The 15901-nt window shown below is 40.8% G+C and overlaps 2 protein-coding genes across 11 annotated transcripts in view; both read left to right on the plus strand.

Moving 5' to 3' along the window:
- MIGA1 (mitoguardin 1) overlaps nt 1-5755 on the plus strand; it is a 46762-nt gene extending 41007 nt beyond the window's left edge. Inside the window, exons 14-16 of one of the 2 annotated variants that reach the window (XM_075181947.1) lie at nt 500-553; nt 2009-2125; nt 2560-5755. In XM_075181947.1, coding sequence (XP_075038048.1) covers nt 500-553; nt 2009-2125; nt 2560-2715 — 327 coding nt within the window. In that variant the 3' untranslated portion in view covers nt 2716-5755. The remainder of the gene's footprint in view (nt 1-499; nt 554-2008; nt 2126-2559) is intronic. The other variant, XM_075181948.1, reaches the window with a different exon arrangement.
- A 2163-nt stretch (nt 5756-7918) lies between these two features.
- The window catches only part of NEXN (nexilin F-actin binding protein), a 49277-nt gene continuing 41294 nt past the window's right edge, over nt 7919-15901 (plus strand). For 2 of the 9 annotated variants that reach the window (XM_075181950.1, XM_075181949.1), the window contains exon 1: nt 7922-8131. The gene's annotated coding sequence lies outside the window, so the exon portion shown is untranslated. Of the gene's footprint in view, nt 8132-15901 lie in introns of all 9 variants that reach the window. The other 7 variants (XM_075181951.1, XM_075181956.1, XM_075181953.1 and 4 more) reach the window with 5 other exon arrangements.

The following is a 15901-nucleotide window of genomic DNA, read 5'->3' on the forward strand; positions in this document are numbered from 1 at the left end:
AACGGTTATTATAATTAAATACAATCAATAATACATGTATAAGAAACTTTTATTTTTATTTATTTTTTTACAGGCCACTGAACATAAATTGAAAACTCATGAGGCATGATCCTGCTCCTTCTAAAATTAATAAATGGATAGGGAAAAGTTTCCATACCATGAAATGGTGCCACTACCACCCGTAGCTAGTTAGCTCCTCCCCCCTTTCAATGCAGAACTCAGTTCTCAGCTGGAAACCAGGACTTTGTGACGATGTGTAGGGGGTGCGCCCCTCTAGTTTTACATTTTTATGATGCGTTGAACAAAAATATTCAGCACTTTAGGTGGTAGCGCAGGGTTAAGACCTGACATTTTATTTGTTGTTTGTTCATTTTGTGTTTTGAATTTGTCTTTTGCTTAAATTAACAAACTCAAGTCTTGCTGGGGTTTTTTCCAGTTTACATTCAGCCATAATCAGTGTCTGTTACTCTCGAACTGACCTGTTGTCCTTTGTCCTCAGGCTGTGATGTCCAGCTGCTGGTCGGTGCTCAAGCAGAAGCGGCAACAGGTGAAGGTAAAAAAGGTTTTATAGCTGCCAGAAATAGTCTATATACACACTGGGGACAATCATTCAGGTACAGACCCAGTATCCTAGCTTTGTGACATGGAGCATATATTGCTTATGGGTACACTGGCGCAATGAAGAGATATATCAATATATCATTCAGCCGCGTGCTGCAAGAACGCACCACACACCATTACACCCAAGGCCAACACTACAATTGGGCAGAAATAAGTGGTCAACTAGGGCACCAGGGTTTTGTGGGAACCTTCAGCACTGAATGAGGGACATGTCTTACTCCTTCTTCCTCTGAATTACACAAACGGGATCCTTAAGCACCATCCTACCTGTCTTTTAATAGTATTGTCAGAACATGATGCAGTTACTGATTGAGCAGTCAGTTACCCGGGGGAGGGCAGATAACGTCCGTGTAAATTGGAAGAATATAACTTGGCAGTTTTGGTATTGAGAATTTGTGAAGCTGAAATTCTCTGCTTCCTGTACGGAAGTCCTCCGCCTGCAGCTATACTGTACAAATATTACTTTTATATAGATGCCTTGTAGTTTTCGTTTATACAATAGATAGCTGCTCCCTAAGTGCCGTATACAGGTCTAGCAATTGTAGAGACTCGGAGAACACTCACATCTAACAGTAAATAAGAGGCAGCTGAAAGGGATTTAATGTCCTTATTTTGTAGCCAACGAAGGCAGGAAATGAGATCCACAAATTACACCTGACTAGTCCTTAAATCTTCAAATAAATAAGGATCGTTCAGAACATATTACCGCTTAATATGAGATGTTCAGGAAAGTGCTGGGAGCCTCCGGGTATCACAGAGGCCAGAACCGCTAATAACCAATTATGTATTTTATTGCATGATTATAAATGTCTCATTTACGCCTGTGAGATAATTCTTTGTTCGCAGTGCTGTATTTCTCCTAAGGAATTCAAAGGACTAGTTCAGTTTCCCCCAGTGCTTTTAAGGGATTTACCACCTTCATACGGCTGCAGTGATTTGACTTTTGAATGCCATCCTGTGACTTTTACTAACTGCATTGCATTTTACCTTAACTTCCTTTTCAGTCATGTCTTTATATCATGTGACACAGATGTTTGTTGTCTTAGGATATATTAAACAAAGTTACTTTTAGGATAGAAAATTCACATCACAGGGGGAGCAGAGGTGTGTGATAGCCCTGGCTAACAGAAACAGACACACAACTGTCTTATGATAGAAATAAATGGCTGAAAGGCACAGAAAGGAGCCAGAACTATACAGTGGTGTATTTAATATTATTTATAGGGGGAAAACTTCATTCTGTGAACTTTGACTGCTCAGGGTCATGTTGAATATGATAACTTTATGTAACTTCTTGTAGGACGAAACGGTGACACATGGCAGCGTGCGTGCACAGTGTATAAATGAATGTTGTGGCTGCAATATCTTTTTGCTTGTTTTCTTCCAGCTGCCAGATGGATTTTTTGGTCATTTCTACACAGTCTGCGAGCAGATAAGCCCTGTTTTGGCCTGGGGGTTCCTGGGACCCAAAAATTCTTTACATGATCTGTGCTGCTTTTATAAGGTACTGGCAAGACATTGTAGGTGCCATGTTTACACACACAATTAATTATTATAGGTCTGTAAATGTACAGGTCACCTGCATACATTGAAGGCAGCCATTTTGTGGGCTGGACATATACACACAGAATATAGCCTATGCGGTATCGGTTAAACGTTCCAGAAGTTGGCTGACCAAAATGTCTTTCACAATACTGAAAACGCTTCAGTGTGTAAAACAGTCGTGCAAATTATTGTAATTGACGGTAGTATCGTTCTACACACAATGTATTGACTTTGTGTGTGTGTAATACACACATGGGCCACCTTGTTACGAATATTGGTTTTGGAAACAAAATGGCTGCCGTTGATGTAAGTTAGCAAGATTACTAGACTTTCCATTGCAATTTAGATACTGTAGTCATCTGTCAAAACGATTTTCTTTTCTCTTCAATATAGGATCAAGTTCTGCAGTTCCTGAAAGACATCTTTGACCTGGAGAAGGTTCGCTATTCAAGCGTGGAGAGTTTGTCAGAAGATATTTTGCAATGTCTGCACCAACGTACAGAGATGTTTGGGGCATATCTGGGAGCGGGCTCGTTGAACCCCATTTAAGTCCAATCCTATGCAAACCAATCATCTAAATCCTAATACTCTAAGTCATATCTATGATCACCTGTCACTTACATGCAGTGGAGGCAGCCATTTTGTTGGAGTTCATGTCTCGGTGATGGTGAACTGACAGCCTGCACCCTACTGTTTGGTTCAGCACATAACATGGCTGCTCCCACTGTGCAGGGGGTGACAGGTGCGCTATATATTTTTACTTCTACTAGAAATGTGGTGGCCTTGCTTGTGGAGGTGCTATTAGTACGCACTGTAAACAAACGTTTACTTTTGCTCAGGGAGGTTGTTGAGGACGATGAGACCAAGATTTACTGTTTACATCAGAGGTAAGCAGCCTGCGGCTCTTCTTGAACTACAAGTCCCAGCATGCCTGCTGTTTTGAAAGGCGTGTTGGAAGTTGTTGATCAGTAAAGGATGGAGCGCCCCAGGTTGCTTCAGCCTGCGTTACACATTGTATGTACCGTGTAAATATGTATGTGGTCAATATACACAACTTAATTGCGTTACACGTTCTTGCACTTTATTGCACACAGCCTGGCAGGACGATGCCTTGCGTTTCTGGTGCATGACGCCAACCACTTTCGTTATCCAGTTGTTCTGATTCCCATGTTCCTTTTCCGTTTAAAGTCACCAAAATATAAAAGAGGCCGCCATATTTTGGGCTGAATCAATATTTATAGGAGCGCAGCCTATAAATTCATTAGGGACCATGAGTGACTTGGGGATATCTATAGTTCTTTATTTATTGAACATATGCATAGTCCTAAAAATATAGGGTGCGTTCTCCTGAATAATGTGCCTAAGACACTACTGGACAATTGTCGAGCCACGTAGTCAACATGCCTAAAAAAAATGCTGTTGACATCTTGTTATGTCAATGGATGCAAACCTCACCTGGGCCGCTAAAAGATTCTACTGGCTCCTAATAATTTGGACTTTGTGACTCCTTAATTCTACATTATATTTTCCACCCCTGGCCTAAGGAATGTCACTGGTCCCCAGTGAATTGTTATTCTGCTTTCTGATGTTGGTTCCTTTAAAGCTTTCAGTCCTTACAGTGGCTGCCGCTATTGAGAATAGGAGACAGGTTAACACGATGAAAGCCTGGATAGACAATTAGGGTTCGTTCCCACCTATCTGCTGTTAGGATGAGTGCTCTCTTATGGATGTTACATACATTTTTACCCATTTTTACCAGCACATATGTGTGAACGAGCCCTAACCGTAGATGATGATATCAAACTGGGGGGAAAGAAGTTATTTTTATAAATTTTCCAGAGTTCACCGTCTTTAATTGCAAGTTTGTTTGTTTGTATAACTTATTAGAAAGTAAAATTAATTGCCAAATGTAATGTTTTACATAATACTATACCAGTAAGATCCATTTATGACAAGCCCAATCTGTATAGTCACAATAATAAAGTTGGTTATATAAGATGATGTGTATTTTGTCCCATCTAATTCTGTTATACTATCCTCAGTGAGATCATATTTGGTGGGGGGTGGAGGATTTTTTGAGTACAGATGGGCAGAGGTTAGAACTATTGATCATGATCTAATAATGGCCGTTACCTAGTAATAATTTTCCCAGTTAATGACACTAAACCGTTCTGGTTCATAGTTGCAGCGAGACTGGGGGGCTCCAAGTTTCTGTAACTATCTGCAAACCGCTATCATCATATTATCTGGCTGTGGGCATCGATGTGTCCTGCCCCAAGCTCCTAACTTAAAGTGGACTTAAAGTTGAAAACATTAGCGCATTAAAGTCTAAGGGACGGCATGTATAAAAGTGCGGTTTGCAAAGCGCCAGACTTAGGATGTGGTTTCCAAATCCGACTTTCTGGTTTCTGTCCAGGTCTTCTGCATATCGGTTCCATCCGAATGTAATAAGCACATGTCTGGAACTCGCAGGTTAGTACGGCAATGAGCACTGCAACGGTCCTAAGTTGCTTATTGCACAGTACTGGAAGATAGCGTGATAAGCAGTCAGTGCAGCAGCAATGCTGGACGTTACACAGTATATTGCAACAACTATTCATTATGTTTTAGAATGCACTGCGGCAATGACGCAGACCAGTACAGAATGCAACCGTTCAGGAAATTCCATGATAAATAACATTGTGCAGCATAATACAGCGTACTCTGTAGTGGAATCCTGCATGATATAGGACACTCTGCAGATCTGTAGTAGGATCAGTGTCTTACTAGCTGCAGTACAGTTCTTATCAAACAATCACAAAGTACCATTGTTTATTTATTTTAAACTTTTGAAAAATACACCCCCCACCCATATTTGTATGATTAAGGAGACTTCTTTATATATTATCGATTTACGTTCATTTCGATCTAATGAGGAAGACTGTTATTATTTAGTAAATCCTCTAGCAGCCTAATAATCATCTATCACCTAGTAGCCTGGTAATTGTTCAGTGTCACTGATTAATTGCAAACCTAACATAGACACACAGGAGATGAACAGTTCTGAACCCGATAGATTTGTACATGTGCTTTTTTGTGCAATATGACCACGTATCCATAGTGGTCCAATCAATGTAACAACAGATTTCTTAATAGACTGTTCTATAGTCCATGGAACACCTGGGAAAAAACATTGAAATAATGTTATTTTATCATCATCATCATCATCATCATCTAGTTATAAGGCCCCACAGAATCCACAGTCTTAAGAAATATATATATGTATATATCGCTATAAATATCTTCACCAGTACTACACCAGACTATCTCACCATCCCTGCAGAAATACGGTGTTTGATGCTGATCATATTTCAGTTTGATATATTTCTTGTCTTTTTGCACAAATATGCCATACCAGTATGTTGTAGAGATATATTTAGAAATGTTGATATGAAATTGGTTTACATGTAATTATAATATATAAAACATCTATTTTGCTGTATGTCTGGCAGAAGGTTTGTAATGATACAGAATCACAGAAGAGGATAAATAATGATACAATGTGTATACTCTATATGTTTTGGTAATGAAATAAACAAAAATATAACAACATTGTTTAAAGTATGATTATTGTCAAAACATGCAATCTGTTTTACTGACCAGAAATGCACTTTGTCTACATTTGAGTTGCACACATGAAGGGCATTCAATGTGCTCCGCAGAACGGCTTGGTTTTGAACCGATGCGCTAGGATGTTCCACACAGCAATTCAGAGCTTTCTTTTTGACTCCTCTGCAACAATGCGCTTAGGGGTATCAAACCTTCTAAGAAGGATAAGTGGAGGAGTTGCCCATAGCAACCAATCAGATCCTAGCTGTCATGTTCTAGAATGTACTAGATAAATGACAATTAGAATCTGGTTGCTATGGGCAACACTTCCACTTTTCCTCCTTAGACGTTTTGATGCATTTACCCCTAGATGTGCAAATGTGAGTCCAAACCTTATATACACCTAATGATTTTTATTATAAAGGCAATAAATATATGTAGTATGAATATGGACTAACCATCCCTGTTTCCTTATTGTAATTAAAAAAGGATACTAATTGTAAAGTGCTACGGAATGTACTGGCACTATATAAATAAATGTTAATAAATAAAGCAACAAGGCATTTTATTTAATCTCTTTATTATGAGAAAGCTGTATCACTGTTTATATACAATTTATATAATTACTATTGTTCAAGCACTAATGGGTACCAAGATTTTATTTTAATTATTTATGTATTCTTTAGTGACACTTCTTCATACAGTATCTTGATTTTACTTTGCTGGTCTGGTTGTTAAGAACTACACCTGTAGTACATTCACATACTTTAATTAAATATCCATAAAGACCATATATTATAGTTCAAAATAAACTTGTTTTTTACTTGAACTGCAACCTCTTTTTTTGTGTTTATTGTATTTTTTACCATCTGGTGCTTGTTATCTTAGTATTATATGGCAATTTATTGCATCCCAAGTGTGTCTATGTAGCTTACATTTTTTATGTTCTCTGTACACCTGTACCCAGAATTTGGACCCTGAAGTTGTTTTATTGTGATAAACATAAAGTTGAATTTGTTGTTCCTTTTTTTTTTTTTTATAAAGACACACAGAACATTTCTGAACACTTACTATAGGCCTAATATACACTAGCAATACATTTATGTAAAACAAATATGTACAAGTGTAAATGCAGTGAAACTACATGCAAACACTTTTTATTAGCAGTTGGAGGGTCATTGGATGTACAAATGGCTTCTCCTTTCACTAGCAAGGAACCCATGTGAATGGAACAAGCCTCATTTGCAATAGTGCAACGCTAGCACAACGCACCTAAACGCTAGTCACAGCATGAGTAGGTATTAGGGTCATTGGAAACAATGAGTACCATTGTCAGACCTGTTTACATTATACAAGCGCAAACGCATGTTATTTAACACAAGTGTATATGAGACCTTAAGAGCTTCTAAGCGGTTCAGTAAACATACAATAAGCCTATACCGAACTCGTTTGTAATAAACTTCCAATGCGTTTGACAAGCTGCCATGTCAGAGTGCGCCAACTATGCGCTGTGTGCGCGCTGAGCTGAGCGCATCTTACACTGTTTTTACAGTAGAACTATTTGTCCTCTATGGACATTAATGATCTATGTGAACTTCAGTTTGTCCTCTGCTCGCAAGAGAATCAGGATATCCTAATGCCCTCCTGATATTGTTCTAATTATAAATAGGAGACCAGCAGATCTAGCCCAATACAAAGAGTTCTTATGGCAACTTTCAGTTTCCGTTTCCAAAATATGTCACACAAAGCCTTTACCCTCTTTAAAAAAACTTTTTGGGGAGGGTGTTACTATTTATTTATTACAATTTGTAGTTATTTAAACTATATCATATACATTATTATGTCTTTCTATTCACCCGGACCCTATCTCTATACCTGGAGGATGAACAATGACTCCATCAAGCATTTAGAGGGCTCTCATGTCTGGACTGTCCTAATATAGATTCTGATAATGGGTTCTGAAAGCTGGATAACAGTTTAACCCCTTGAGCGCCTCCAAGCTGAGCCCCCCTCATCCCCTATCCTCAGTCATTGTCCAGGAGTTGAGCTGCTTTCCCGTGCAGGGGGGCGCACTGGGAACAGTTGAGGCTGTTGTGTGAATGCGCAACAGCTGAGAGCTGCTTTTGGCTCGCCTGGAATGCGGTAGATGACCTGAGAGAAGGACTTTTATGGAAACTCGCAGGCTGGGGAGTAACTGCAGCCAAACGGTATCCAGTCTGATGAGAGGAACAGATCAGGAGCACTGAGGCTGCCTCTGGTGTGGGACAGCTCTGCAAACACAGCGTGGGGTGAGAGAGGACAGCCTGGCACAACTCAGCCAGGATTATTGTCACATCCTGAACAGGACACCGAGCACCAAGCCCTTGTCTGGAGCAAGGTAAGAATCCCCAATCACAGTCATTTAACTTGGCAGCCTGTGACTCTCCAGCCTTTGGGGAACTACAAGTGCCATGCCAGCCTAAGACTGGTGAGGCTTGTACTTTCCCAACAGCAGGAGACACAACGGTGGCCCACCTCTAATTTATAAGGCTTATGTCTGCCTGAATAGTTCCGTGTAATTCTGTCAGCTACAGGCTATGATATGACATTATAGCACATTTACAATGATCCTGAACAGGTCATATATCTCCTTCCTGGGTGCGTCTGAATTGTGTGCATATAAGGCTATTAATATTAATATACCCATTATAACTACTGGGGTCAGCGTCTGTGCAGTGACATTATTATCTATTTATTTATTTATTGCAATATATACTGAACAGATTTACTAGAGGACATCATTTAATAAGTTCAGAGTTTCCCTTCTATTGCATTGTTCATTCTATTCTATTGCATTGTTCAAGTGCTGCAATGATCAATGAGGTATCAGACATATTCTATCTGCCCCCGGGCTGTCTGTATAGTCGGTCACCACATTGCATTATATTAGATGGGCAGGCAGCCGAGTTTGTGGTTAAAATTAATTTGTGCAAATAAAAAAACAGCAAAGTCATAAGCAAATAATGACATTTTATAAGATAATCTGTGGTTTGCTTGTTGTAGAGGAAGTCGGTGGGGTGACTGGGAGACCCTCTTCTAACTACAAGGGGGTCATCATTCTCACATTCCAGACTAATTGGGGGAATTTAGAATATTCCGGCTGTGAGGCTGCTTGTACCGCAGATTGTGGCGTTTTCTGGAGGTGAAAGTGCGATTCTGGGCTGTATAAGTTGCTCAGGACGAGGCTGTAGAGTTACTGCAAAGAGGGCGCTTGTAGATGGGCATCTGATGAGTCCTCAGGACAGGTGGCAGCTGCTGTTGCTGTCACTACTTCTCCTAATAGCATGAGTGCAGTAAAATTAACCATTGATCTGTCTGTGTCACAAACACATGTGAACAAACCACACGAGGTGTCTTTATCATCTAGTTTGTTTGTACTACTCTACTGTACAGGGAGGCACCACAGCCCCAAAAAGAGATGGAACAGAGTTTATTGCAATGAAAAGTATTATTAAAGAAACAAGTGGAGATTTATGACTCTCCTTGCAGATATCGAATTATTATTATTATTATTATTATTATTATCATCTCCTTTATATCATGTCTCAAAATAATAAAAACAATACGTTTACATTTTCCATTTTCATTTTTTGCTGGTTTTATATCCTTTTGAAAAAATAAGTAAATCATAATATTAGTTTGTAAAAATGTATGAACAAAATAGCCCAGTGCCCTTTACGTTCACATTAACAGGATTCTAAATTTTCTAATGATTTATATACAACTTTATATTTCTGTAGCTTGGACTATACTACAGAGCTGGTGTAAATTGTGTTTCTATTGATCAACATTTAGGGGAATATTTACTAAACAGCCGGTTTGAAAAAGTGGAGATGTTGCCTATAGCAACCAATCAGATTCTAGCTGTCATTTTGTAGAATGTGCTAAATAAATGACAGCTAGAATCTGATTGGTTGCTATAGGCAACATCTCCACTTTTTCAAACCCAGAGAGTTTAGTAAATATACCCCTTAGTATTACTGCAACAGAAGCCTGTGGCACCATTTGATAGTAGTGCTTTTATTCCTGCACGATATGTTCCCATGAGACTCCCCTAGTGGTCCTGGCCGTGTCTGACAGACAGACTAATGTACACTTAGGCTATTTCCAGACTCCCACAGTTGAGACCCCACTCTCCTCCTGACAACTCCTGTTCCTTTCTAGACCCTTCTACTCACTTAGAGCCCGTTGTGCAGCTTTCCAGTAATGACCCCTCTGTGATTTGTCCACTTTGTCTGTTTTCATTGAAAAAAAAGAGCATTCATTGGATTGGATTCAGGAGGAGATTGTATCTTTACATTCTACAATAGAAAATGTTTATTCTACATCCCATACGGAAAGTCGTGGATATATTCGTGTTCTCATTTTGGCAATTCATGCCTGGAGTTTTATGCCAAACACAGGAACTGAATCATTTTTATTTTTTTTGTTTAAGTAGGAATCTGAGGATAAATGCAACGTGGCTGAAGTTTGGCTATTGTAGTATAATGTCTATTACCACTGTCTATTCGGCGCTGCGGAAACCTTGTGGCGCCTAACAAATAAATGATAATAATAATAATAATAATAATATTACACCAGTTTTATTATAGTTTAATATTCCATATTGCATGAAAAACTCATGATTACTATTTATTGGTTAGTAGAGGAAGCAGAGCCGGATTAGGATCCCATACGTCCCTAGTTCACTTTACTGGTTTGGGCCCCCTTCTCCTCTCTATTTGTCAAAAAACCCCAAAAACAAACAAAGTTGATAGGGTAATCTGGGCCCCTCAATGCCCAATGGGCCCTATGCAGGAGCCTAGTTTGCATAATATATGATACAGCTATCAGGGGAAGTGAACCAAATAATCATCAGAACCCTGGGCAGTACTGCTAAGGGGGAGTCGAGACATGAAAGGAGGTCCACCTTTAGGCAGCTGTCATTTACTGGCTTGTTCGTGCTATCCTGGCAGCATGGTGGCTCAGTGGTTAGCACTTCTGCCATACAGCACTGGGGTCATGAGTTCAATTCCCGACCATGGCCTTATCTGTGAGGAGTTTGTATGTTCTCCCCGTGTTTGCGTGGGTTTCTCCGGGTGCTCCGGTTTCCTCCCACACTCCAAAAACATACTGGTAGGTTTATCGGCTGCTAACAAATTGACCCTAAGTCTGTCTGTTTCTGTGTGTGTGTGTGTGTGTGTGTGTGTTAGGGAATTTTGACTGTAAGCCTCAATGGGACAGGGACTGATGTGAGTGAGTTCTCTGTACAGCGCTGCGGAATTAGTGGCGCTATATAAATAAATGGTAGTAATAATAATAATCCTGCAGCTTTTACTAAATACATTGCTTTATCTTCAGTGCTTTGCTGCCATTTCTTTATATCATTAAGCATGTGTTTATTTTCTTTGTATCCAGAGAGCAGCTTTGTGTCAAGTTCCTAAACACACGACAGAGAAGCACGTAGGAAGCTACAAAGAAAGATGAATTTACTTAATACAAGTTGCATGAGGCCACATACAAAACAAAACACTTTATTTTTTACTTTTAATGGTCGGTCCATGCACATATGCCATAAGTATAAAGGGTGACTGAGTGTGTGCAGCAGTCTGTTTTTATCTATAATTGTACTTGCTACCTGTTCACAGTGTGTAGGGAGTTGTTTTGTGAGCTGGATCAATATTCATGAGAATGCTGACTCTCCCTTCACTACCCCCTTTGTTCCTCATGGTTTCTTTATTTTCTGTGGAAAGTTGATATAATGCCAACTAGTGACACTGGTAGGTGGCTACTATATCCAGGCAAGTTGTGGTCACCACTTTCCATTAGAACTTGATGTGTTACCCGGTACACCGTTGCCTCCAGGTCGTGTATACATGACTATAGTCCATACTTGTCTACTCTCCCGGGAAGTCCAGCAAGCTCCCGGATTTCTAGGATTCCACCCAGAAGAGCAGACACTCTCCTGGATCCCAGTGGAAGCAATGCTACGAAATTTGCTTGCGCTATATAAATAAATGATGATGATGAATGCTGCAAATTGTGACAGGGTGCCGGGGCTCTGGTGATGCGATGGCCTACCCGGAATCTCCCGCAGAGGAGACAGCAGAAATTGTCAAGAACGCTATAGTCGCTAACCTATATGGCTTCAGTTAGAGGGCGAGCATAATCAAACAAACTGGGTCACATCCTATCAGTCAAAATAGTACCAAATCAGCAGGCAGTGGACAGGGTCGATAAAAAGGCAAAAGATCAAGGTGGGTGGCAAAGTTCAATAGTTCGGTACAAAGCACGGGGATGTCAACTATATTTCCAGATAAACAATGGCACCCAGGTCAACAAAAAGACCCTATAACGGGGGCCTAGGCGATGCCAGGTCGGTACTTATATCGGTGCAGAGTGCCATTTGTGGCAAATGTCAGACAACGTGTCCACACCATTTAACAAATGACTATTGGTTCAGCCCAAAAAATGTCTGCTGTGTGTAAATCATGTGCAGACTTTAACATATATACAATTGAAGGAGTTTATTCTCCCCATGGAGCAGCAAGTGGGATCTCTGAAACCAGAAACAAGGAGCCTGTGTTACTTCTCTATCAAACGTTACTTATGTGTCTTGATTCTCACTTTTGCTTTTATTGAATGTTATCCATTATGAAGACTAATGACTAATGGGACAAAGGAAGAGCCTATGTATTTACTATAGACAGGACCGGTAAGAGCAATAGGTGAATGTAGTATTTGCAGAATGTAAAACCAAACAAAAAACTAACCAGAAGTCCATATAAAAAACCCTGAACTAAACGGCACTTCCACCTAAACAGCCAAAAATAAACCTCCCCCATTACTCATGCTTGGCCATTCTTGGAGACACCAGAATTTCAAGGATTTCTCCTGGACTCCCTGGAGAGCAGGACACCCTCCCCGATCCCACCCACTTACCCAGTGAAGTGGACGGGGCTTTACGAAGTGATTCACCACAATTTGTGTCATTATGGCAGCCTGCTGTGTGATGACACAAATCGTGGCATTTTACGGCTGTGGGTGGAGCTATAACAAGATGATGGTGTTGTCACCACCCCCCCCCCCCCAGACACACACACACACACACACCCACACACACACCCACACACCTGCTCCTCCTACAGAGAAAGTTGGATAGTATTCTAACTTACTGTAATTAAATATGTTGGTGTAGTGTCCTATGTCTGTATAGAGTGTAATTGAATTGTATTATGATGTCCAGTGGTCAGGTCATGTTGGGGGTGTAGTGTCCTATGTCTGTATAGAGTGTAATAGAATTGTATTATGATCATGTCCAGTGGTCAGGTCATGTTGGAGGTGTAGTGTCCTATGTCTGTATAGAGTGTAATAGAATTGTATTATGATCATGTCCAGTGGTCAGGTCATGTTGGGGGTGTAGTGTCCTATGTCTGTATAGAGTGTAATAGAATTGTATTATGATCATGTCCAGTGGTCAGGTCATGTTAGGGGTGTAGTGTCCTATGTCTGTATAGAGTGTAATAGAATTGTATTATGATCATGTCCAGTGGTCAGGTCATGTTAGGGGTGTAGTGTCCTATGTCTGTATACAGGGTAATAGAATTGTATTATGATCATGTCCAGTGGTCAGGTCATGTTGGAGGTGCAGTGTCCTATGTCTGTATACAGTGTAATATAATTGTATTATGATCATGTCCAGTGGTCAGGTCATGTTGGGGGTGTAGTGTCCTATGTCTGTATACAGGGTAATAGAATTGTATTATGATCATGTCCAGTGGTCAGGTCATGTTGGGGGTGTAGTGTCCTATGTCTGTATACAGGGTAATAGAATTGTATTATGATCATGTCCAGTGGTCAGGTCATGTTGGAGGTGTAGTGTCCTATGTCTGTATAGAGTGTAATAGAATTGTATTATGATCATGTCCAGTGGTCAGGTCATGTTGGGGGTGTAGTGTCCTATGTCTGTATACAGTATAATAGAATTGTATTATGATCATGTCCAGTGGTCAGGTCATGTTGGGGGTGTAGTGTCCTATGTCTGTATACAGTATAATAGAATTGTATTATGATCATGTCCAGTGGTCAGGTCATGTTGGGGGTGTAGTGTCCTATGTCTGTATAGAGTGTAATAGAATTGTATTATGATCATGTCCAGTGGTCAGGTCATGTTGGAGGTGTAGTGTCCTATGTCTGTATAGAGTGTAATAGAATTGTATTATGATCATGTCCAGTGGTCAGGTCATGTTGGGGGTGTAGTGTCCTATGTCTGTATACAGTATAATAGAATTGTATTATGATCATGTCCAGTGGTCAGGTCATGTTGGAGGTGTAGTGTCCTATGTCTGTATACAGTGTAATAGAATTGTATTATGATCATGTCCAGTAGTCAGGTCATGTTGGGGGTGTAGTGTCCTATGTCTGTATAGAGTGTAATAGAATTGTATTATGATCATGTCCAGTGGTCAGGTCATGTTGGTGGTGTAGTGTCCTATGTCTGTATACAGTGTAATAGAATTGTATTATGATCATGTCCAGTGGTCAGGTCATGTTGGGGGTGTAGTGTCCTATGTCTGTATAGTGTAATAAAATATTGACAATCATGAAACAGCCACAAGACCACGTGCTGGTAACGTGGATGGAATGAAGGTGGGCTCAGTCTCTGCATGCAGGGCCGACACGACCATTAAGAGAACCTACACTGAGCACCTAATGCTGACATGAGAGGCAGCCAACGGCTTCGGCTTCTAGTCCTTCGTGTCAGTGTTATGCTGGGACTGTGACGCTGAACTATGATGTCACAGCCAAGGACATGGATAATCTTCCTGGCTCGGGATATAATGCGTCACGTGGACAAGTAGAAATTCTCTTATATTCATTTGGAAACTTTATCATTTCAGCTAAATCCCAAATGTTGCAGTAAGTGTTTTAGCAGTTAGACATTTGGGACCACAGACAGCCCTGAAGCTGAGATCTCTTCCTCCTCCCCCACAGGAATATATTTAGTGTAACCAAATAGATTCTATTCTATCTAACTTGGATACAACTCATATCGGGGAAGCTAATTACATGTTATACTCAAAGTTTGTCTGTGGTGGAACTACAAGCCCCAAAATGACCTCCCAGCCTCAGGGAAGCCAATCTATGCTAGCCTTGGGCAACCTTTGTCTCTTTAGCTGTTGTGTTACTACAATTCCCAGCAAACACATCTCTGGCTGGCAAGGCAAGCTGAAACTTGTAGTTCTCCAACGGCTCTACACCTTTCCGCTGTGAAGAAATCTCTGCAAATAGCAGATTTTTTTAAAATTTGTTTTGATGAAAGAAACACAGTGCAACCAATCAGCACACAGAACAGACATAGATAAGGAAAGTACAGCGTCTTATCAGTTCCACACGACATTATGATCAAACTGAGAACTAATATTGAAAAATGTCAAATGATGCCAGGTATGCGCAGTATATACATGCGGGGACATATTATGAATACAGAGAAACAAACATCCACTTCCTCTGTGACCGCATTGTGTGGCTAAACATAGATTTCCGACCGTTACTTGTCTACATGACCGGGAGTACGGCTTAACTCTCTCTGCTCTTCCTGCAGCCACATGCACTATATATTGATTTATTGCATCCTGTACTAATATATTCATTTCTCCAGTCTGGTCTTCAACCGTTATATACTCTTGGTTGACAAATAAGCTTGGTCAAGTCTGCAGCCTCCATAGACTCCGCCATCCCCAGTTAGCTGCTAAACAATCTTAAGTATCCTCGCAGACTGCTGGTAGTATCAACCAGGGGCGGATCTAGAGAACTCTTCTACCCGGGGCGATTTAGGGGGGGCGATTTAGGCCCCGCCCCCTTTATACATCTGAGGCTGCCGGCGGCTGCACACTATGTGCAGGTCCGTTCAGCAGTGACAGGTAGTGACAGTGTGCTGCCCGGATGCTCTGATTGTGTTTAAAACACAATCAGAGCAGCCGGGCAGCACACTGTCACTGCCGAATGGACCTGCACATAGTGTGCAGCCGCCGGCAGCAAGCCCCTGCTAGGGGGGGGCGATCGCTCCCCCCTGGATCCGCCACTGGTATCAACTAGCTCTTGTCAGCAACAAGGAATCCTGAAGCCC

The sequence above is a fragment of the Mixophyes fleayi genome, chromosome 8, assembly GCF_038048845.1.
Source record: "Mixophyes fleayi isolate aMixFle1 chromosome 8, aMixFle1.hap1, whole genome shotgun sequence".
Taxonomy (NCBI): domain Eukaryota; kingdom Metazoa; phylum Chordata; class Amphibia; order Anura; family Limnodynastidae; genus Mixophyes; species Mixophyes fleayi.